Below are 26,611 nucleotides of genomic sequence, written 5' to 3' on the forward strand. Positions count from 1 at the left end.
TTGTACTACGTATGAAACCATATGCACACATACTATGAAAACATGCTAAGAAAAGGGACATTTCATAAAGTATGCACTTTTCATTAGAACCTTTATGCATATTAAACAAGACTATACCAACCAATATTACATGTTCATTAAGTCATAGGCATGTACATTACAAAACTAACAACATCAAGTCTAGTCAAGTCAACATGCATAGCATATAGTTGAATACCTATTCAAGTAACTCTATCATCAAGTCATATTAGCAACAAGTTATATATGAGTACATTTCAACATAACCACCCCTATCAAGTCAACAAATGCAATGACCAAGCAAAACCCCATAACCTTACTAAATAAGGTAACCCAACAAGAATCATGACTAACATCCTACTTCACATATCATAACATTTATAAGTACATAATATCATACTTTAACAATATAAACCATCACATATTCATAAGTGACAACAATCAACATATAGTATCAATAATATGCAAGTTCATCATATACATGTCATATAGCATTATAAGCATTTTCATACATAAGAAATCGTCCTAAGACACCCCTCAAGGCTAACTAGTACAATGCTTAGCTAGAGTCTCATACCCCTACCTAGACTAAGCTAGACCCATTAGGTTATCATAGTTAGAGTTCAATTCTTTAGTTCATTTTACCTTTTTGGGAACATCTATCCCTAACCGACATAGACCACATGAGCTAATGTGGAATCCGGTGTCATAAAACCCTACATCGAAGGAAGGCGGACTACTTGCCAAGGTAGTACCAAAACATGAAACATAGCAACTACGTGGATCCACTAGCTAGTATTCCTATGGGGGCAACATAGTTCATAAACTAAGAGATATAGTTGGAACTCTCTTTATGTTACATTCATTGTAGTCTCCAATTTCACGAGTACATTAGGGATACCACCTTCCCCATGTGGGAAGGGACACTCCTCACTCTAGTTCACTCGTGCTAAGCTAGAGTCCCTTTTTGAAATGTTTTTGAGACTTTATTATCAATCATATCTTAGCTTAGGTCAGGTCTACCCCTTATATAATCATCATCATCAATAGATCAATAAGAATTGCATGAGTATAACTACTTTCATTACAATTCATATAGGTGAGGTTAGCACATTAACATCTTTATATCATGACAAGGCACATTGGTAAATCATTCACCCTGCTTATAACATTTACATCTTAAGTCAACACCTCACAATCATAATAAAGAAATTTCAATTCAACATATTACCACCCTATCATTTCTAATACAAGGCATATTCTAATACAATATCATGACTTAATCACAATTGACCACAATTTGAAGTAAAGGATAGAGATCATAAGACTTACAAAGTCTCGTTCATAGTTCATCATCAAAGTCTTACCATAAACCCTCAATTCAACCCAATTTGGGTATACATCATCATAGGTAAGTAATAAACATGATAACAAGGCTATAATAAGCACTACATCACAATTCAACACTAGATCATAAATACTTAGGTCAATTCACAATATACTTTATAACCTAGATCATCTTCTCAAGAATTATCATGAAAGACTACAAATCATAAAAAAATTTATTCATGATTAGTGTAAAAACATCATCTATTAGTAATTCAACCAATAACCCAAGTCAATTGTACCAAATACAAGCTAATTCATATCAAGATTAAACCTAGGGTTAAGGATTAAGCATCATCTTCTACAAACTAGACCAAACCATCAAGATGTATCATAATTAGGTTAGAATACATAGTAGCTATTCATATTATCCAAAATAAAACATAAACCAATCAACTCATAACATTAATTTCGAGATTGGGAAAGACCCACATGAAAACTCAACTTTTGAAAATACTTTGAAGGAACCCTTTGAGGAAAGAGGTATCAAAGGTGAATTAGATCCCATAGATCAATGTTTGATGAAGAATTTGATGGTGTAAACTTCCCTTTACATCCCCCAAAACCCTCCCCTAGCTTGGTCTTAATGGTGTCTTCCAATAGAGAGAGAAAGAAGAGAGAAGGAAGAGAATTAGTTTTGTGAGTTGTGAGAGTTTTGTGTTAGTCTTAATTAAGTTAGAGGTTTATATAAGGCGTAAATCCACTTAATTAACCTTCCCCTAACCCACAATTAAAATCCTAACCAATCCAACTAATTAAATAACCTATATGAAAACGTGCAACAATTTATAGTGTCACAAACGACACCATGATCGACGGATCGTGGGTCAATCGACAGACCTGCCCCCCCTTCCGTGCTGCACATCTGTAGTTTTGGTCAGAGACTGTGCACATAATTCCCTCCAACAACTTGGCTAGGTGTTGGTTGAAGGATGACATCAATGCCCCGTTGATCCACACACGCCTCGTCGATGCCCTCTCGTGGGTGCACACTGCCCAGACAGTGTTTGACTCCACTTGCAAGGGTCCTCCTCAAGGGCCCTTGGTTGGTCCTTGGAGAGTCGTACCCGAACGTTTCAACCGTTAATCAATTTAAACACATGTTAGACACCTTTTCACCAATTTTCATCTATTTCTAACTCCTAAAAGCTAGTCAAATAGGCTAAGCCACACTAGTACCTCCTTAAACTAGTTTACGGACGACATGAACGTTTTGGTTTCTAGACTTCCTAAATGACTTATATTCATAAAGATAGACGTTGAAAAAGTGTCTAGACCTTATGACACTTATATTAGGCTCTAGAACACGTCCACCACACTTCACCACGAAAGTTTGCCTTTAAGGCCACAATCACAAGATATATATAGGTAGAAAAGAAGGTAAACACCGCCATGATATGTGGACAAAACCAATCAACACAATTCAATGTCAATTTTATACTAAATAGAGAGAGATATCTAGGTCACCTCACTAATACTCCCAAGCTATAATCACCATTGATCAATTCTCAATAGTTCATATTCAATTCACATTTATAACAATAGTAATAAACAATTCAACATAATTGAAACATAACTCAATCAACATAGAATCAATATCACAAGACCCACATTATAGGCCAATTTGAGAAAATAGGAGGATCATGGGTTCATCATGAAATTGGGTTGAAATTCACCTTTAAAACAGTAGATAATCATCAGTTTATCATAAACATGCTTTTGAAATCAATTTTAGAAAGAACTCATGGCTAGATTGGAAATTGAGAATTTTGGTCTTTGAATGACTTTTAAAAATCCTTGATTGAACTCCTTAGATGAATGGAAAACTAAGGATGTGATATCACCATACCTTTTTGATTGAAGACCCATGAGAAATTTAAGAGAATTTGGAAGAGAAGAGAACTTTTGGGTTTTTGATTTTCTTATTGGGTGTTGGGTTTTTGAATTGGGAAAGGGGTTAAATAAGTATTAAAAACTGTTTATAACTATCTCCCAAAGTTATCAAAACACCCCCATACTTATTTGGACTTTTAAACATTACAAACTTAACTTTCATTTTCAAAATTTTCATCGTGGAGCAAGTCCGTGACACGGAGCTGTTCCCACATGATTTTTTTGAATTAATTCATGGGGCAGTAGGTCCGCATTGTGTCCGTGATGTGGACCAAAATTTTGGTCTAGGGACACCCTAGTCCGCGAAAAAGATATGTTTCACCTAAGAGCAACTCGCTGCTGCCTTGGGCAGCTTGTTGGCCCAAGGTTGGGTCCTCCTCAAGGACCCCTAGGGCGATCCTTGGGAATTCGTGCTCGGATGTTTCGACCCTAAATACACTCGCATACATTTTAGAAACCTTTCCTATAAATCTGAGCTCCAAAAAAAATACATAAAACATACCAAGGGACACTAGAATACACTAGCACATCTTAAGGGTAACTTTCGAATGTCTTGGATGTTTGACCTCCAAACCACTTCAAATCAATCATGCGTACTGTGAAACACTTAAAAAACATATTTAATAACCTTTTTAGGCACATGCGAAGCTCTAAGCACCTTACTTCATTTTGAGAGACCTTACAATATCCCCCACTTGGGAACATTCGTCCTCAAATGACACTTGAGATATTTTAAAACACTTTCAAGGACTCAGTGAACCATAGAATAGATCACAACATTCAACACATCAACACATAAAGGTCAATGCACCAGAGGAACACCAACTTCAAACCATTTTGCACTTTATGCAAGACAAACAAGTAAAACCCTTATTCACTCACTCTTTAGTGCATCAAACACATAGACTCTTGTCATATTTATAGGAGGAAAATTCTTCTCCAAATCACAACATGATTTTACATCTTATTTCATCAAGAGCTTCTTATGCAACAACATTTAAGCTCAAACATAGACAGGTTCAACATAACTTAAGAAGCAACAAGTAACTCACACTATATGCACCAAGATCATGGGTGAGGTATATTAACAAAGATCCCCTTATACTATGGACATGATACCTTTAAGGTTATACTTAACATCTTCATGTTTAATTTTACTTAAGGAGGAATGTCCTTCTCCTTACATACTCACATGTTTTCATAGAGATCTTATACAAGCAATGCACAAAGGTCAATTCATTTTAAAATGAGAAATTCTCAACTCTAACCAAAACATGCTCATATTTCCTTCCAAATGCAATCCAAATGGTAAGTCACACCACACACATCACAACAATTAGAAGTCATTTCACTAAATTTCAATTTCTAGCATGACAATAGTCTTCATAATACATCAATTAGAGAAATTCTTGCAAATTTATAGGCACACACCAAGAGCATTAGTTAAAAATACCACCATTTCTCAAGAATGAGCCCACATTCACACTTCTCATGTCATAAACGTCGCACATTTTTAAGACACTCATCATTTATCATTTAAAGGAGACTCAAATTGTCATTGTGAAAGCACCACACATTAAAAGTGACATCAAGCATGCTCCTCGCATTATGTCATGAAGTTAAATGCACAACTGTCATATCATAATGCACCATCAACTTGGGAAAACATGAATTTGATCAAAACTCCTTTTTCATGTAATTTAGAATAATCAAAACAAGCATAACATAGTGTCATTTAAGACATACATGACATATAGAGAACATGAAACTTATGCTTTATGCAAGACTCCTATCATGCATAAGCAACTAGGAACTCTTTGGTTCTAAGATCAAGTAAGAATAGAAGGACAAGATAGGGATATCTACAACCTTACTACTCACATCATCATCCCCCACTTAGGGTAAACCTATTTAAGAGCAACTTAACTCCTCCTTAAGAGAACCTTAGCTTACCAAACTTAATAACGAAGCACAACATCCCACTCTTGGGATCAAAGCTTATGAATACCCTCCTTCACAACACCTAAAAGTGATTCTCAACATAAAGAAGTTCAAGGAACTCAACACAGGAACATCAAGGTCACTTTAAATCTTACCATCTAGGCATATTATACCCCACTTGGGGTAAGCCTAATCATAACATTCCCTTAAACACTAAGGTCAAAGCAAGTCAAGACCAACCCTACAAGCTCATCACACAAGAAGGTTTAACATCTATTAGGGGTTCCCACTCCTAATCTCACATCAAAGAATCCACTAATTCCATCATCATATGATAATACCTCAAACATCATTATTCTTCCAAGCGCAACACCTAGAGGAAATCTGTAACAATCAAGTTAGGTCATACTACCCAACCACATAAGGTCTCAACTATACCATAAACACCAAGGTTAAATCCATCATTTCATCACAAAATATCACACATATTAGATCTCTTAGGTACACTACCATATTTCTTAGAACTTTAAGGTAACCACCCACTATTGGTAACACCTTAAGGGAAACATAGGATAGATTTGGCCATGAAGGCCTTTTTCTTTTCTTTCAAGACTAGGGCAAGTTAACTTCTAGGTCATTACAACCCACATGATTACCTTACAAGGTATGTACACTACATTAACTTCTAGGATTAAGCCTACACAAAAGACTCAAATCCATACCATGCAACTATGAAGCATTACACATATACAAAGGCAACATTAAACCATTACACATATATCAAGGCATCTTTGGCTATTTGCCACACTTGTTCAAAACATTTCAAGCCTAAACCATATCATTAGACTACCATCATACAAAATATATATCAACTCATTATTCAAAAAGGAAACTCATTTCAACTACGACAACATTTAACAAGTTATAACCATATCATAACATAAATATTCACATATCATATCATTTCACATAGATCTCATATGTAGTCATAAATGACATCACATCACATATATCAAATTCACCTTCACATATACTCATCAAACCATAAAACCAACATAAGTATCAAAACTCACCTTTTTGCCCTCAAGGCATAGAGATACCATCTCATCCAAGCAATCACATCTAAAAGACCACCTGACAAGAAAACTTAAGAGAGAGATCTTATAGATCTATGGCACGATATGAGAATAGTGAAAAAGAGATACTTTATCGTCCTATAGCTTCTCGCTCATGGATGTGTCGTGACTCACCACCAATGAACGAGAATCTACTCGACATGGAAGTATGAGACTTTGGACCCTAAAATCACTTTTTTAAATTCATGCTCTGATACCACGTTTGTCATGACCGGAGAGCACCCCCTAGAAGTAGCATGGCGTACTTGACCTCTCGGAGGTCTTATACAATCCCATGTCATCATTCATCGCATTGTCATAATAAATTTAGTAGAAAATTGAAGCTTTTCATAGCACATCATATGCTAGAAACATTACTTTATATATATATATATATATATATATATATATATATATAATATAATATAAGTCATAATGCATATTTAAACTCTAAGTTTCTTTTGCCATCTTAGACTCAACATCATAGAATAGAATAGGGACAAAACCCTTACAACATAAAATATTAACTAATCTATGATATAACTTTACATAAAACATAATATAGGAAATCATTGAACTTAAGGATCCATTTCCTTGAGCTTCGATAACACATATCAAGACCTTCACCTTACTCATTCCAAGATAACATACATGAAAACACTACCAATGACATCATAAGACCTTACTAACAATTCCAATTTAATCCTACAAGTGCAATGTACATTTGAAGTCCCATAACCTCACATATACTAAGTAAACTCATATAGAGACCACAAACATCATTTACTTCGTACATCAACAAGACAAGTACAGACAACTTCATACATGCCAAGTAAGACCTTCTACATATAGTCATTAAGACCAACATTATGCATATAAGGTGAGACCACATCAAATAGACACAATATAACTCATACTATGCATATTATCATAAGAACTGTGTTAATACCTTAATGTCATGCATAAGAGACATAAACATATACATATAGAACACCTTCATAGAATTTCCTTCAAGAACTACTTGTGCAGTGCATAGGTGAAGTTCCATACCCCCACCTACACTTAGCAACTTCCCTTAGGTTATCCTAGTTAGTTTTCCTTACTTTACTTCCTCATCCATTTTACTTTAGGAAAACTATAACCTTAACCGACAATAAGACCATGGGTGCTAAACATGGAATCCGGTGTTGTAGAACCTCACACCAAAAGTAGGTGATCTACTTTGCCAAAGTAGAACATTAACATCATTCTAGCATATTAAGTGATATCAGTTGCTAGATCCTATGGGGCAAACATAGTTTATGAAACTTGAAGGAATATATGGAAACCCTGTTTATGAATATAGAGACATTGTAGTTATCCACCTCGTGAGGACTATGATGAATAAGTTTTTCCACATTGGGAAGGCAACCCCTCATTTTCAAGTTCACTCGGTGCTAAGCTAAGTTCCCTTTATTGAAATGCCTTTGATTAACATTACTTTATAAAAATATAGGCTTTAGGAGGTAAAACTCCTCATATTCTTAGCTCATAGGTCATAGATGAGAGAGAGTCCTTTCATCAACCTAAATCATGTGAGAAAACCTTTCACATTGACATATTTATTCAAGCACCATATAGTTTAGGATACAATTGATAAACACCTTTCAAGAGGCCCTTTATTTACTAGATTATCATACAAGCATCATTGCATGATTTCATGTGTGTGTACATATACGTGAGCAAACCTTTCACATAAACACCCTTGGACCACACATGTTCATACTTTACTTTGTTCATGCATAAGTGTATAGGTATACATAGATGAGCAACCCTTTTATGTAAACACATTTAGACAATACACATATTCATACTTAATCATACCATACACTTTCATGTTCATAGCTTAATCATGCATTCACATTGGTGTACAGAGAGCAATCTCCCTAGGAACTATTCTATCAAGGTAAACACGTGCAATGTATAGGTAAAGTCCCATACCTTTACCCATACTAGCACCTATACAGTCATCCTAGTTAAGGTATACTTTCATGAACATACAACTCTTGTTGTCATCTATGATATGTGTGTGTACATTGGTCAACATGATCACATAATATCAACAACATGGTATAGAGGAAGCCACCCTCTAAAGATCACAACACATATACCACATCCATCGAGTCTTAAGTAACACATATATAGAGTATTAAGGACTATAGACTACACACACTCATATTACATCATAGGAGACAAGAACATATCCAATATTTGAATGCAAGACTCCTAATCATGCATATAATACCATACAATCAAAGAGGGATACATAGGTAGGGGGTCATTCATCAACATTACATCATCAATGATAAACATATAGACCACTCCTAACCCTAACAACCTCATTCAATTATCATAACATTATCAATACATGCTAGATCATGATCTAGAAAGGAAGACTTAACATATAGTTTCATTTGTGTTCTCATCATAACCACACGTCACCACATAAATTTGCCTTCACGGACACGATCACAAGATATAGATAGGTAGACAAGAAGGTAAACACTGCCACCTTAAGTGGACCATATCAATCAACACAATTCAATGTCCACTCTATACTAAATCGAGAGACATCTAGGTCAACTCACCAATAATTCCAAGATATGATCACCATTGATCATTTCTCAACAATTAGTATTTCATTCATATGAATAACATAATTGAAACATAATTAAATCAACATAAAATCAATATCACAAGACCCACATTATAGGACAATTTAAGAAATTAGGAAGATCATGGGTTCATCGTGAAATTACATTAAAATTCACCTTTAAAACAGTATATAATCATCATTTTATCATAAACATGCTTTTGAAAGCAATTTGAGAAAGAACTCATGGTTAGATTGGAAATTGGGAATTTCGGTCTTTGAATGACTTTTGAAAATCCTCCATTGAACTCCTTATATGAATGAAAAACTAAGGATGAAGGATCGCCATACCTTTTTGATTGAAGACCCATGAGAAATTTGAGAAGAAACCATGAAAATCCAGCCCCTAGCTTGAACTTGAGTTTTCCCTTCAATGGAGGTTTGAGAGAATTTGAAAGAAAAGAGAGATTTTGGAATTTTGATTTTCTTATTGGGTGTTGGGGTATTGACTTGGAAAAGGGGTTAAATAAGTCTTAAAAACTGTTTATAACTGTCTCTTAAAGTTACCAAAACACCCCCATACTTATTTGGACTTTTAGACATGTCAAACTTAATTTTCATTTTTGAAATCTTCATTGGGGAGCAAGTCTGCGACACAGAGCTGTTCCCGCATGATTTGTTTGAATTGATTCATGGAACAGTAGGGTCCTCATTGTGTCTACGATGCGGACCAAAATTTTGGTCTAGGGAAACCCTAGTCCGCGACGTGGACATGTTTCACCTAAGAGCTGGCCCAAGGTTGGGCGGTCCTTGGGGAGTCGTGCCTAGACGTTTCAACCCTAAATACACTAGTATAAATGTTAGGAACCTTTCCTATAAATTTGAGCACCAAAAAACTCATAGAATATACCAACGCACACTTGAACACACTATCACATCTTAAGGCTAACTTTCAAACGTCTTGAACGTTTCACCTCCAAACCACTTCAAATCAATCATGTGTACTTTAAAACACTCAATTAAAACAACACATATGATGCTCTCAGGAGATTGCTTCATTTTGAGATACCTTACAACCTTCTCTTTGAATTTAACAAACATAAACAATGGTTTCAACTTTTAAAATAAAAAACACTAAAGATACAGAAAAACGAGGGATGGAAAAAAGAAATTAATGGCGGGTTGTTGATATGTTGCAAAGATGGAAATGGTTTGAAGAAGAAACATAAAGGATATGACAGGTGATTTCAAAGGAAACAGAAAGAATGGATGCAATGAGTGATTTTGTTGAAGAAGAGAAGAAAGTTTAGGATTAGGGGTGGGGAGAGTGTAGGAAAAGAAGAGAAATATTTTTTCGAATATGAGAAGAAATAAGCTTTTTTAAAAAAAAAATATTTAAAAATAAAATATAGTGTATTTACGCGCTCAAAAGCAAGTGCATTCACACATTTTTTTAACTCCACAATATTTAAGTCATATTGGTTTGCTCAATGGTCAAAGAGGTTTTAAATATTGTGTTTTAAGAAGTTTAAGGGTCTAGTTGATTATAAAGTATACTGTAAAAGGATCCAGAATACAAACTTATACAACTACAAAGATCTATCAGACCATTTCGCTAAAAATCTATCCACAATAAGAAAATTTACAAAAAATATTTCTTGAGTTTTCTTATTTAACATTTTAGCTAGTATTTTATTTTTGGCTATTTTTAAAAGAAAAAAGAGTAGACTCAATTGTAACACCCCATAATCTAGAAAAAGCAATCATGAGTCATTTCAAAAGTTCCAGGTGCCACCGATGGGTACCACATACGGACCGTAGGTGGAGTCCATCATTGGCCACCTGCAACCACCTCCCAGAACCCTAGAAAATTTAGCCAAGGCGTGACCCACGACTAGGACTTATGGATCGTAGGTTGGACCATGGTCAGTGGTCCAGTTCCATGGATCGTGGTCAGCAACTCCAACCTCTAAACGTTGAACGACAACTGACTAGAATGAATCGTCGGTCCATCCACGGTTCATTAGTATGCTCCATCGGTTACACTCCGACAATTTTTAAGTCAGGGATCGTTTAGTCTTTTCCTTGTGTGTCGGAATCCTAAATCACGTCATTCAACCCCTAAGTGACGTAGTTTTAGTCAGTTTTAGCCTATTAAATTAATTAAAATCTATCCTAGTTAATTCATTATCCAAAATTCTTGTAATTAGAACGAAAAGAAGAGAAAGCAAGCGACCCAAAGACTTCCAAGAATGCAATAAGATTTCCATCAATTTCAGCCCCTAAATCGAAAGATTTCTCCATGAAATTCGTCACCAGGTATGTTTTGTTATTCCTTTCACCCATTAGGTCCCTAGATTTCAATCAGATTCTTTATCCCTTGATTATGCTGAGACCTAAGGTTTTTTCAGAAATTTAGATTATTGATGCGATTTAGCTGTTAGATTAATCTTAATCAGAATATTATGTTTTTGTAACTATGTTGCTTAATTCTTGAATGAAATTTAGAACCATAGTTGTATAAATTAGTTTAGTTCATGATAAACACTTGCTAGGTCAGTTTGTACAGAAATACATATGTCAGTTTATACAGAAATATATGCATCAGTTTAAAAATGTTGCATTATAGGTACTTAATATTGGATTTCAGTTAGCATGTCAGAATCTTGAGCTATCCGGTTTATATTCAGTTATATTATATTGTATACATTCTAGTTGGGAGTAAGTTTAATATCGAGTGGACTAGAATTACTCACCATATAGTCCAGAATTACGTGCCAACGTAAGATTGTATTTAAGTCCCTCTATGGGCATTATATTTTGTGATCACATCATTCATGCCTCTATACCCTTGGCAAGGCATATTGCGTCCTCTCGATTAGGCGTATACCTCGAACCTCAAATTTAGCTCATATGGTTTATGTCGGTTATTAGCATCTCCCATAGTCAAATTCTAGTGCATTGACCAGGTTTCGAATTACATTTCAATATTCAGTTTCAACATGTTATGTACTTGGTCATTACATTCAGTTTAATGTATTTTTAGTTTATCTTAATATCTTTATCATGTTCAGATATATCATTACTCAGTATGCTTTATTTTAGTTATGCATATATTGTTCACCTTTATCTTATCCAGTATGCTCAGTACCTTTCAAATACTAACACATATTCTGCGCTACATTTTTTCGTGATGTAGGTTTAGGTCCTCAACATTCAGATTATGCATGGATCGATTCCTCATCTCGAGTTTAGCATTGTCAGTAGTGAGTCCTCATTCTTTGTGGACGACTAATATGTTTCCTTTTACCTTTAGTCTTTAAGTTTCAGTTTTGCTAGCATTAACTTAGCGTATGTCCTAGCATCTCTAGTCAATTAGATGCTTATTCCAGACATAGCTAGATTCAATATTTTTATATATTCAAACCAGTTTGGGTATTCCCCACTATTAAGTTTTTTCACAATTTAGCTTATGTCTCAGTTTATTTTATAGAATATTCAATCCGCTTATAATATGCTCGTTCAGGATTAACTTGGGGTCATTTGTGATTCTAGATCCAGCGTTTACGTCCTGGGGGTAGCCTTGGGGCGTGTCATCAATGGTATGTTACAACACAAAATTCATCGCTATCCCTACCTAAACACATTCCATTTGGGGAGTGAATATTTCAATTTTTTTCTTCCCAAGATTTTTCTAAATTTGTAGGGGTGTTTTGGGGAAGGGTTGGTAAAAATTAAATGACACACCTTACCCCTAAAACCTAGCAATATAAAGCCATAACGATGAGGGGTTAAAAGGGGGCACAATTTTCTTAGTCGCCACTTAGATCTCCAAATTCCTAGTTTCTTTTCCAATCTTCTCCAATCTTTTCCATCCTAATAGACCTATCTTTTCCGGTAATAATTATGATTTCAGTCAATCTTCTACTTGAATTAGACTCAATAAGATGTATAACAAGGTATGTTGACGTGAAGCTTCAATTTCAGATCTTCTTTTCAAGTCTAGTTTAAACTTTGCATTTTTGAATTAGTACAAAATACAGAAAATCCTCATTAAATTAGTACCTATTTTTTAAAAAAACTAAATAATTTTATATTGGTATGAATATACCATTTATGACCATCTCACATCGAAAGTGTAGCTCAGTTGAACTAAGAAATTTTTTATTATTTTTCAAATTTTATCCTCTATTTGATTATGTGTTTCTTCGATCTTCTTCGATGACGTTGCTAGTTATTTTCATCGTTGTGTTCAATTTTTTTCAATTAGGATTGATGAGAGAAGGTGATAAAAATGACAAGAAAAATAAAGAGGGAGATAATTACTTTTGATCATTTTTTAGGTGAAAAATATTTTTCGATGACTAAGATATGCTTTTTGGGTTGCGTTGATAATGAATTTCGTCATTGATGTTTAATTTTTTAAAATTATTATGATAAAAAGATGATAAAAGTCAAAGTGAAAATAAAGAGAATTGCTATTCACCATTTTATCTGGTGAAACAAAACTTTTATGAAGACAAAAGATATTTTCCCTCCACTTCTATGGTCCATCCAACATAACTTTAATTGATGTGAACTTGAAATAATAAATTAGATTTCATAACAATGACACCCGTTTTACTTAATCGTCTACGAAGTTTTCTTTTCTTTTTTAATTTGTGGTGGAGAGGATTAGGAAAAGGGAAGAAGCAAGTGGGGACAAGGGAGGGTCATAGGATCACCGTAAAATTTATATTTTTTTTAAATAGGTACTAATTTAATGGAGACTTTATGTATTTTCTATATTTTTTATTCGAAATGCAGTTACACATTTTTAGATACTTAGAAGAAATTTCAGTATGTGATCACGCTCCTTGGTCAATATGTTCTAATAATTAATTTTCATCAACTCAAATCAAGAAGTGTAGATAGAGCTTATTTGATGTGATACACAGGAGAGATGAAAAGAGTTATACTTCTAAATGGTATCTGTCAAAATGAAAAACATAGTAATGAATCTAGGTTTGAGAATTAATAAGTTGAGTAGAAGTTTACAAAAATGACAATGCTAGAACCATATGACTCAAGAGATGGCTTATATCTTTTCCTCAGCTTACAAAATTTCTTATGCGCTCTTTTATTTCTATAGACCAAAATTACATAGTGAAATTATATTGATTAGGAATTAAAATAGTGACTTGAAACACCATCATTCAATTTTAAGTGATGATTCTAAATAATAAAATAATACCTTTTCAATATTATAACTTCTATTAAAAAAAAAACTCTTATTTCCCTTAAATAAAAGCTGCATTGTGAAGGGGAAAATAGATTGTGATAGCTCCATTTTGGGAGTAAGAAAAAGTACAACTATGAGTTTATTGAGGTCTTTTAAATATTGTTAGATTTTGTCATAAAAATTTTCTTTTAAGATAATAGGTATTGAGAGGAATAATGTTCCTTAAGGATCATTTAGATTTGATCGTAGTTAAAAAAGCAAGGTCTAGTTAAAAGGATCAATTAAGAATATCACTCCTCTAAATTCATATTATCCTTATCAAACGAGTCTCTCTCCCTTGTTTTGTTTCTACTTGATGAAAAATGCAAGTGAAGCTTTGTTCTTTACCTAAATATAGAACATGAACACCAATATAATCATCATAGTTGGGTAAGACCTCAATAAACTTGTAGTTGTACTTTTTATTAGTCTTAAAAGACCAAGTTGTCACACCCTTCTTTTATTTAGGAGTGCGCCTTTTATTTAAGAAAAAACAAAAGGATTTTCCAATAAAAGTGATGTATTGATAAAAGTTATTTTGTTTATTCAGAATCTCACTTAGAATTGAGTTATTGTGTTACAAGTCACATTTTCAATCCATAATTAGAAACATGAATTCTTTATTTTTGATCTAGAAAAACAAACGTCAAGAAAGGGGTTTTGTTGACTGAAGATAAATATATAAGATACACACTGGGCCTCGAGTCATGTGGTTCTAATAGAAATATTTTTATCGATTTGAAATCAACTTAATATAATTTTGGATAAATTGCATAAGCCGTGTTTTGTTTGATCTTTTTATCATTGAACTTTTATGGATCTTAACCTAGATGTGTTATTTTTTGGTCTTTGCATACACCAACTTAGAAGCATAACTACTTTCTTTGCTTGTGAATCATCTACCCACACATGTTCTCCCATGTATTCTTTTTTGTCTCAGTGCAGAGGGAGTTAATCCGAGTCAATTGTTTTCCAAAAAAATCATACCCTCTACTTATACTATTACTAGATTTCAAACACGTGTGTTACACAACATATATTCTATATTAAATTGATTAAAGAAATTTAATAGAGAAAAAATACAAAATAAATAGAAAAAAATACAATATACACACACAATACACTTTCTTCTTAAAACTTTAATTATACTAATATAAATGGAAAAAAGAGGGCGGAATAACCCTGAAAACCCTTGTACTTGACTCTATTTGTAAAAAGAGGAGTATGAAAATGGTGGGTGGATCCAAAGAAGAAATTTAATTGGGAGGTTGGGTGGGGAGGTAACGCGGAGCTGAAGACTTTGAAGAAGATGACTTCTTCTTCTTTGTGTTTGTATATGTATCAATGATTTTGTTTGTATTTTTGCATGAAATAGAAATTTGTATAAAATTGAATTGAGTTAAAATATTTGTATCTCTCTCTATCTTGCTTTATACAAACACATTATACATTGTAAGTTGTAGTTGTATAATTTATATTTTTATAAAGCGAGATAGAGAGAAAGCCAAAGGAGAATTGGGCAGGAGAAGATTTGTATTTGTATAATTTTAAGTGTATAGAACGAAGAGATATGTATTTATATTTGTATTTGTATATACAACTCGCTCTCGTTTTTAATACAAAACAAAAACAATTTATGCATTTTTGTTCGTATAAAGTGAGAGAGACGAGCCATAGAGTAATGTGCAAGATTTAGGGAAGAGAGGCAAATGGCAATGTGTTTCCAACGAATTAGAATTAAATGAAACTACAACTATACTATTAAATTTTAATTTAATAATTTACTCTAATGTAAATTCCCTTAATTAATACCATACTTGGTTTAAAGTTATCTTGAAAGGTAACTCAAGCGCAAGAATAGGGAGTTTTGTAGTATTTCAAATTGACACATAAGGTCCAAATTTGTTATGTTTTGGCTTAGGACATTTTCCTATGGTTAATATGATCATATTTTGATCAAACTATAAGAATGTTTCAACTAAAGTGAAAATAAATAAAATAATTATTTATTTATTTCAAATCTTATTGTCTTTTTCAATGTTTGATATTAATTTTCAGATTTTATTAACTAAATTATGTTGAAAAATCTTATTTTAAAAACAAAAGCTTTAGATCAAAAGACTACTCTTTTTTTATTCAAACTCAAAACATCTCTTAAGACAAAAACAAAAAGTGTCATGACACAGCGAACAATTATTATTGACCATTGTGATGAGATGAAAAAAGATAATAAGTAAAAATAATTAATAATAGTCTCATAGGGTTCTCCTTTAATGACCACAAGCAGTATAAATTTGATTTTATTTGTCCTCCTTTAAAGACCACATGTGGTATGAATTTGAATCTAAAAGAAAATCATTGGGAAGTAAATAATTATTCAAATAAGAGATTTTTTTGTTAAAATGACACAACTAAGCATGATTTTCAGGTGTTTGATCATATATTTTAAATATTTTTTTATTTTATTTGAAATTTATAAAGTTATATTTAGTTAACTTTTTTAAAGAATAATTGAAATACTTGAATGATGTTAAAATTCATTTTGAAGTTAACTTTTTTAAAGAATATTTGAAATACTTGAATGATGTTAAAATTCATTTTGAAGTGATGAATGAATTTAAAAATCAAGCTTTACAATTATGTTCCAAATTTGAAATACAACTTCAAGATAGTGCTAGAACTTTCATGATCAAACAATGATGTTTAAATAAGACATAATACATAACTATGTCCTTTAACCTAACTTCATTTTATATTTATGTCTTCAACTTTAAGTATACATAAATAGACACTTAAACTTGTATAAAGTTAAATAAATAGACATACAAGTCCTACATGACACAGTGCACGTAGGACACAAATTTTCATGTAGGACTTTTGTGTCTGTTTGTTCAATTTCATACAAAGTTGGTGTCTATTTGTGCACATCTAAAATTTAAAGACATAAATATAAAATTAAATCAAATTAATGAGCGAATTAATGTATTATGTCTTTAAATAAAGTGAAGAAATATATTAAAAATACACTCCTTTCATTTTAAAATAAATGATATTTTTAGCTTGAATACACTGATGAAGAAATATATTAAAAATACACTCCTTTCATTTTAAAATAAATGATATTTTTAGCTTGAATAAACCGATAACAAAACTACTCATTGTTAAAAAGGCAGAAATGTTTTACTATATGTCTTCCCCATAATTAAATGCCGTGAAGCATTTTTATGGAGTAAAATTATCCCATACTCTAAAATAAAGGTAATTTTGGAAGGAAAAAATTAATCCTTTCTTAATTACGTAATACAATACTTATTTTGAAAAAAAATAAAAAAAATATCACTTATTTTAAAATGAAGGAGCACTAATTAACTAATAATAGGAGATCAAAATATACAATCTATCCTAAAAATTTATGAGGCACATATAAAATTTTTAGATTTAAACTTCTAAAATTTGATCAAAGAGGCAAAAACTTAAAATATTTTAAAAATACTACATAAAAATTTGGTGTAGATAAAAATTTCGATTACTCTCGAAATTATAATTGTGACCTATAAACTTGGTACTCCAATCAACCATATTTTATTCAACAAATTTGGTGTAAAGTCCTAATTGGCAACTTATTATCATCAGTATGACAAAAAGGAATGATTTGGCAGAATCTAATTGGCTACTTGTTGGAGAAAGCACGTAAAAGACATAAATCTAAATATCCACTTGGCAGCCTTTGAGTGAAAAGTCCAAAATATCCCTCTCGACATCCCAACTATAAATCTATTCATCCGCCAAATTAACTTCCCTCTCGTTTCAATTTACGTGACACATCTTGAATTGCAAAATTCACACAAATCCATCTTTAACGGTAAGTTTTTATATATCATTTAAATATTTTGAATTGTTAAATATTGTGATTTATAATATTTTTTAGCGTAGTTTACAAATATATAAAATTTCATTTCAAAAGTATTGAAGATCTCATTTGAAAATCACCGTTAAACTTAAGTTGTTTGACTCTCGAAAAATAATATGCATCACATAAATTGAGACAGAGGGAGTAATAATTTTAAAGATTTGATTGTGAATCTTAATTTGATAGTTGTTTAGAGTTAGACATGTATAATAGTAATGTAGGAATTAGTTTTGAGAAAATTATATGTTAAATTAATTATTACTCATTGTATACAATAATAATAATTTCATATTTTATTTTGTATAAAATATGTACATATATTTTTTTTCATAACTTATTCATATATTAGTTACATAGGTTTCTAAATTACATATCAAACATTGAATTACTTTTATACCAGAATAACTTATCTTCAAATCAGCTACCAACCAAACAACCCTCAAGTGTTTCTAATTATTTAATGATTGTATTGGTTAATTATATTTTGGTTTTGAGAATTGTAAAGCTAATAAAAGCAATTTTTTGCTGTCAAATCACTACATAAAAAATATCATTAATGACTATTTAGTCTTAATTATCGTTAAATATATATTTTTAACGGCAATTAACACTCTTTGTATATGTTCCTAAGATCTTTAGCAACATTGATTTCTAATAACATTTAACTAATGATCGTAAAAACTTTAGCACTTTTTATTAATGCCAATATTTATAGTCACTAAAAGTTATTTTTGGTGAAGGGAGAGGTGGTGAGAAGTATTGAGAGATCAAAATGCGTGCAAGGAAAGCTGGTTTAATTGCTCTGTTCGATGTTGATGGAACTCTAACAGCACCCAGGAAGGTATAGTATTATGAAATCAGCGTCTGAATATGCGATTTTCATATTATGATATTTTATATCATGATTTCATATCGCATAATCGAAATGTTCAGGAATGCACTCCAGAAATGTTGAAATTCATGCGAGAACTTAGAAAGGTAAATGATTCTTTTGCCATACTCTGCTTCTCTGTCAACAAATCTCGGGCTTAACAATTTTGTCCCCTCTTCAGGTTGTTACAATTGGAGTTGTTGGAGGTTCTGATCTTGTGAAGATATCAGAACAGCTTGGCATTTCAGGTTAGCTTAATTTTCGCTAGATATACATTTTTTAGAGGCAATTAACAATTCTCTTTAAATGTCCCTAAAGCCTATAGCTACATTAGATTCAATAGCAATTAACTAATCTTGGTAAAAGTTTAACACTCTTTATAAATGTATATATTTCTAATATTTGTGATGCAGTTATGAATGATTATGATTACGTATTCTCTGAAAATGGACTTGTAGCACATAAGGATGGCAAGCTTATAGGAAAACAGGTAATGGCCAAAATTTGACATCTTATATCTTTAATTTTGCTTATGAGTGCAGGTTCATTTTTTCAAATAACAAATCTTTGATTACTGTCTTTATCATTCAAACTTGTATTTATTGCCACAACATAAGCACTTTGTACCCAATCGAGGTACAAAGTGCATTGCATGGCTAATTAGCAAGGTGATTTCTTTTGAAATGACATGACTCCTTGTGTGTGCAGAGAATGAAGTCATTTTTCGGAGATGAGAAGCTCAAGGTTAGTCAATGCTATTTTCGAGAAACTGTCTTGACTCTATATTTGTTAAGTTCTCAGCGTAATGTATATTATGATAATTAATCAAAATCTGAAAACTATAGAGACGCTTTTGTATGTTTGTTGCATACGTATCTTGACGACTTGATGGTATGCAAATGATATGCAGGAATTTATCAACTTCACCCTTTGTTATATTGCTGACTTGGACATTCCAATAAAAAGGTGGGCATGTCAAACACTATTGCTTGGATCCTCCAAAAATGTCGCTGCATCTGTGTAATACCCCGCAATATTTTTGAAGGGTTGAAGCAACATAGATTAACAGTTGAATTATCCGCTTAATTGCCTCTTTGTGTCAAAATTCTTAATCATTTTCCTTTGCAGAGGAACATTCATTGAGTTCAGAAGTGGCATGCTAAATGTGTCGCCTATTGGGGGAAACTGTAGTCAGGAAGAGAGGGAAGAATTTGTGAAGTATGACAAGGTATACACAACTTCTCCAGTATTGCAGTAATGTACCTCCAGTAGAATCATTTTTCTTGTTGATTTAACATCAATTTCTAAACTATATTCAGGTACAAAAGATACGCGAAACAATGATATCAGTGCTTAGGGGAAAGTTTGCACACCTTAATCTTACCTTCTCCATTGGAGGCCAAATAAGTTTTGATGTGAGCTCCTTTAAGTTTTTTCTTGTGCTCATTGATCGTTGAACGTTTTAGATAGATGATTTGAGGATGTTGGTCATGACAGGTTTTCCCCCAAGGCTGGGACAAGACTTATTGTTTGAGATACCTTGAAGAATTTAATGAAATTCACTTTTTTGGTGACAAAACATACAAGGTAATTTTTCATTACTGATGTGCTTGAATCTTTCTTTATATGTCCGGGCTAATATAAAAGTCCTACTTTTTATGTGAACAGGGAGGAAATGACCATGAGATTTACGAGTCTAAGAGAACTGTTGGTCACACAGGTCCGTCCAAAATTTTATTCTTTTATGTTTGAATAAATCATTCTCTTGCTTTATTACTTGAGGAATCACATTACCTACTACTTTCTCTCTTTTATTCTAGTTACTAGCCCGGAGGATACAATGAAGCAGTGTTCTGTTCTATTCTTCGACAAGGATAATGGAACTTTATGAGCTTGTTGCAATTTTCCAATACACGTACAATTGTATGCTTGTAACCTATGAACGACAGAAATGAATAATTCCTATAAATTCTTATATTGAATTTACTCTTTAAAGTTATAATTTTAGTTTCCATACGTTTGAGGTGGGATGTATACTTGTGAGTCATGTGAACCAGATTCTCTAAGAAATCCCTTGAGGTGGTCTTGTTTTTGTGAGATAATCTATACTTTTTATGTCGACCTCATAATCTTCTTTCATGCTCTGTGTAATGTGTGTATATATATTGTTAGCATTTTTGTTAATGCTGATATGGTCCGTATTAGATGGGTCCATTATCCCACTTCATGGACCCATTATCCCAATAAATGGGAAGATAGTTAACTACCCATTATCCCACTAATGGGAAGGTAGTTAACTATCCATTATCCCACTAATGGGATATAAGTTACCTATCCATTATAACACTACATGAATTCACTATCGTACTACTCTAGTGGTTAGTAACTTTCCATAACCTCTTAACCGTTTTTGATAGAAGCACGATTATAAATATGAAATTTGATTCAAAAGTACCTAAGCACATTACTTCTAAAACTCCATACCATCTAAGAGTGAGGTTTTTAGTGCTTAGAAGATCTTTGAAGAAAAGAAGAATTGTAGACTCCGACTATATCGCTAACAATAGCTGGAGGTATCTCGATCACTCTATATTTTCGCTGCATCATTGCTTTTCCATATCTTACATTTGGCATCAGAGCCGCTGAATTTCCTCTGCTTTGTTAATTGTCGGAATTCTCTAAAATCACTCAAAATTGTTTTTAAAAATTCAAATCTTGTTTTGAAATTTTTTGAAAATATTTTCTAATAATAAAAACAAAGAGATTGTTGTTTTGTCGCATAATGTTCAACAATAAATCTTGTATATGATTTTGAGTTAATATTTAGTGATTCATATTGTCACGATCCAAAACGAGTCGTGAGTGGCACCCACACTTAACCTCCTAAGTGGGCGAACCAACCAATTTAACATAACTTACAAAATACATAGATAACATGGAAACTCAAAATCTTACTAAATATCATTTCCCAAAACCTAAAAGTCATCACATCAAGGACATGTAATCTCCAATACTAAGTCTAAGAATATCAAATACACTAAAAGAAAAGAATAAAATGGTATGTGTCCGAAAGTATAGGACATCATGTCATGACCGAAAGAATCCAATACGAGCTTGAATAAATAGATCACCCTGGAACTTGATGTGCGGGAGGCTGGCTAGAGCTGAGGGAAATCTGAAGTCATAGGTACACTCGCTGCATTTCATAAAAGGAAAACAAATAAAAACACAAGTAGGACTCAGTACGGGGGCAACATGTACTGAGTAGGTATCATCGGCCAACCCAAAATAGGAACTAATATACAACAAATAATAGCATGAACTCAACCATAACACTTAACAGGTGATAAACAACAAAAAACATGAACAAGTGTCAACAACATTAAAGTAAGCTCGTTATAAGTCAATGATATCAAGATCACACATGAGGACTCATGCCGCCAAACCAGACCATTTTGGGAGTTGAGTTCTTTGAGATTGAGTACTTTCCATTAATTCAACATGTTTTTCCTTTAATATTATCGTGTCGGAGCGTGACACTCCGATCCAAAAATAATGTGTCGGAATGTGACACTTTGATCCAAGAATATCGTGTCGGAATGTGACACTCCGATCCAAAAATACTGTGTCGAAACGTGACATTCCGATCCAAAAATATCATTAATTTATCATTTAATATCACCACTCTTCCATTCGTTAATAATATTTCATTGAGCCTTCTTTATTCAAGGCATCACTTCAATAGAGATGGTTTAAGATTATACATTCCACGGTCTCGGGATTTCAGACCAATCACAAAAAAACACATGACCAAGCCACACAATCACACAATCAAGTACATAGAAAACTTCACAATATCATTCGATGCATATCAGTCACTATTAAGAGTTTACTATCAAATACCATAAACCATAACCTACCTCCACCGAAGAACCGAAGTCAAGCAAGCTAATACTCCAATACTTTTGTTTTCCTCAATGTCTCCGAACGTTTTCAATCTTATCTTCAACTTTCATTAAAGAATCAATATAATGTTGTATCAACTTTTTTATATGTTGAGCTTCCTGAGTTACCTGGAATGTCAAACACGTGTTGAAATCCTCAAGATTTGATTTTTCCCTTTCGTAAAGCTTCATAATGTTTCCAATCTACCAAATATGCAATACTCATAAGCAAGTGAATCCATAAACACCCATATTACTATAAATCTAACCCAGGTCCAAAACTCATCCTAATATAGTCAAGCTTCTAAATTTCATGCCTAAGGTTAATCTAATATTCAAATGGTATTCATAAGTTATAATAACCTAACCTTCACTTATACATATATTAATATATCAATATGAAGTGCGATAATAATAAGGAAAAATCCAAACTTGGAATCAAATTACAAACCAATTTCATTCATTTGTGAATTTTCCTTTTTCCTTTTTTTTTTTTGCAGAATGTTACATGAGAATCTATCTATAATATGTTATTAATAAGTAACATCTCCCCTCTATCACATTATTACACCTATCATGAACATACTTATCCCCTACTATCCACTAGTTGTTGTCGATTCTAACTAACAAAGTAATACTACCCAGAATTTATAAAATCAATACTATAACAATTTGAAAACCAACCCTTTTCCCAACAAAACATATAAAAATAATAAGTTATGATTATCTATCATAGAATAACTACTTAAAATGGAGTGGTATATATTTACATCTCCTGCCTGAAATTTAAGCACAATGTTTTTCTTTCTCTGGCGTTCATCTTCACATGTAAGTTCCGCCTCCTTTTTTGCTTTTTTCTTTTTTCTCTATTGATTATTGTTACCCTAATTATTATATGACTAATTATAAAAGTGGTAAAAGGAACCCATATTAATTATAATGTTATCTTCTTTAGCCATCAACTACATAAATTATTAAAACCATCCCATTATTTTTATAATTATAATTACAAATAGTCAAAAATACCCATTTAGAATCTATCGAAAATTATTTTATGAAATAAAATGCTCTATTGCTCAAATTGAACAAATGGGCCGTTACACATATAATTTTATTTGATTGAGATTTAGCCATAGCTATCTTAATGAAATGGTATTTTATATTATATTTTGGATCACTTAAAGAAATAAATGTCTAAGTGATCTCGAATTTATTTGATTAAAGTTCAGCCAAAGCATCTTTAATTGAATAAAACTTTAGAAGTTAAAGCATCACATAAAGAATTTTTCAGACATTAGAATTGTAATTAATTATGCATAATATGATAACTTCTTTACTATTGAGTTGCATAAATAATTAAGATGAAATATTAAATACTTTTCATAATTATCCACAAGAATTATGAATGAGAGTTTAATAGTTTTGTCATAAAGATAGAATATCATGCTATTAAATTGATAATTTTATCATAAATATGAATCTAATTGAATTAAAAATTTAGCCCACAGGAAATTTTTATGTCAGTAGATTCAACTTTATATTACTTGTCTCAAATTTATGTTAAGTATGTATGTATATTTTTTGCAGTTATGTAACATGCAAATTTCTCTGGTATTTGTGATATTCCCGAATTGAATGGTGAGAACTATAAGATTTGGAAGGAGAGAATTCTCCTTCACTTAGGGTGTATGGATATTGATTATGCTATTAGGAAAGACGATCCACCTATCAATGAATCAACACTCAAGATGAGATTTTTCTTCATGAACAATGGGAACGCTCTAACAGTTTGAGTGTTATGTTCATTAAGATCAAAAAACTCTGATGGTATTCGTGGTTCTGTTGAACAACATAACGATGTCAAGGCATTACTAAAAGCTATTGACGAACAGTTTGAGACTTTAGATAAGGCACTTGCCAGCACGTTAATTATGAAATACTCATCAACGAGGCTCACTAGTGTGAGAAATGTGCGTGAGCACATTATGAAAATGCGAGACTTAACGGCTCAACTAAAGATTCTTGAAGTTGAAATGTCTGAAACTTTTCTTGTGCACTATATCCTGAATACTCTACCTGCACAGTATGGTCCCTTTAAGATCTCTTATAACACACATAAAGATAAATGGTATATTAATTAACTCATGACGATGTGTGTTCAAGAGGAAGGTCGACTACTGATAGAAACAGGAGAAAGTGCATTCATGACTACTCAAGGAAAGAAGACCAATAAAGCCAACAAGAGGTCTAAAGGAAAGTCACCACTTGATGCTGACATAAAAAAGGAAGCCAAGTGTCGCTTCTGTAGAAAGAAGGGGCACATAAGACATGATTATGTCAAGTTTCAACATTGGCTTGTTAAGAAAGGTACTTCTATCTCTCTTGTTTGTTAATTATGAAGCTAATATGATTGATATCAATCATACACGTGGTGAATTGATTCTGCTTCTACAATTCATATTACGAATTCCTTGCAGGATTTAAGAAACATGTGGAAGCCAGTGGAGCTAAGCGAAGTATCTATTCTAGAAACAAGATGCAGTCACATGTGGAAGTTATTGGGGCATACAATTTAGTTCTTAGTAGTGGTTTTATTTTAGAGTTGGAAAAGACTTTTTATGTTCCTAATTTTTCTAAGAATTTAATTTCAATATCAAGACTTGTACCTTGAGATATTCCTTCTTTCTAGAAGGGGATTCCAAACGATTTTATAAATTTAAACTTATTGAATATGGTACATTGTCTGATGGTCTTTTCTCTCTTAATTTACAAAATGATTCCACTCATACTGTTATGCATGTACAAAACTGGCACTAAAATATGTGTTATAAATGAAGATTCCTCTATCTTATGGCATCGGAGATTAGGATATATCTCCATCGACAAAATTAAGAAATTAGTAATGACGGAGTACTTAGTACTTTAAATTTTACTATTTTGATACTTGTACGAACTGCATTAAAGGCAAGCAGACCAACAAGTCCAAGAAAGGTGCCAAGAGGAGTTCAACCGTATTAGAAATCATACATTCAGATATATGTTGTCCAGACATGGACACATATGGTCAGAAATACTTTATCACCTTTATAGATGATTACTCACGATATATGTATCTCTACATGCTTTATAATAAGAGCGAAACATTAGAAGCCTTTAAAGTTTTCAAGGCTGAAGTAGAGAAACAATGCGAAAAACAAATTAAGATTGTGAGAACTAATAGAGGTGGTGAATATTATGATAGATACACAGAAGATGGACAAACACAAGGTCTTTTTGCGAAGTTCCTTCAATAAACTGGGATTGTTCCCCAATATACTATGCCTGATTCTCCAGATCAGAATGGTGTAGTAGAAAGAAGAAAATGAACATTGTTGGACATGGTGCGTGGTATGTTAAAGTAGCTCTAAGCTACCCAATTCCTTGTGGATTGAATCTCTTAAGCTACCCAGATGTGACAAAGATGATATATGCAACCCTTCGAAATCATTTTTTCTAGCTTTAAGACAAGAAACAAAATAACCATTAGGCATAGAATACCCATATTTCCACTCTATAATAGACTTATTTGGAAATTGAAACTTAACCACTCGATTCTACAATTAATGTAACAGAGGCATATCAAGAATGAATCCAATCCATAC

General features: G+C 32.5%; 1 protein-coding gene across 1 annotated transcript; it reads left to right on the top strand.

The window, feature by feature from the left end:
* The first annotated feature begins 17,999 nt into the window (after positions 1–17,999).
* On the top strand, positions 18,000–21,147 carry LOC101264724 (phosphomannomutase-like). The gene is made up of 12 exons (XM_004240079.5): positions 18,000–18,107; positions 18,896–18,996; positions 19,089–19,133; positions 19,208–19,274; positions 19,440–19,516; positions 19,735–19,770; positions 19,937–19,992; positions 20,155–20,254; positions 20,346–20,441; positions 20,524–20,613; positions 20,695–20,746; positions 20,847–21,147. Exons 2-12 carry the CDS (start codon positions 18,928–18,930, stop codon positions 20,915–20,917), a joined length of 759 nt encoding a protein of 252 aa, XP_004240127.2. The 5' UTR covers positions 18,000–18,107; positions 18,896–18,927; the 3' UTR covers positions 20,918–21,147.
* Positions 21,148–26,611: the final 5,464 nt, after the last annotated feature.

The sequence above is a fragment of the Solanum lycopersicum genome, chromosome 5 (assembly GCF_036512215.1).
Source record: "Solanum lycopersicum chromosome 5, SLM_r2.1".
In the NCBI taxonomy this organism is placed as follows: Eukaryota; Viridiplantae; Streptophyta; class Magnoliopsida; order Solanales; family Solanaceae; genus Solanum; species Solanum lycopersicum.

Bases quoted from the DNA above. Each gene is read 5' to 3' on its own strand.
- LOC101264724 (XM_004240079.5), top strand. From the start codon at position 18,928: ATGCGTGCAAGGAAAGCTGGTTTAATTGCTCTGTTCGATGTTGATGGA. The intron at 18,997-19,088 runs GTATAGTATTAT...CGAAATGTTCAG, and splicing joins CTCTAACAGCACCCAGGAAG to GAATGCACTCCAGAAATGTT. The intron at 20,614-20,694 runs GTAATTTTTCAT...TTATGTGAACAG, and splicing joins TTGGTGACAAAACATACAAG to GGAGGAAATGACCATGAGAT.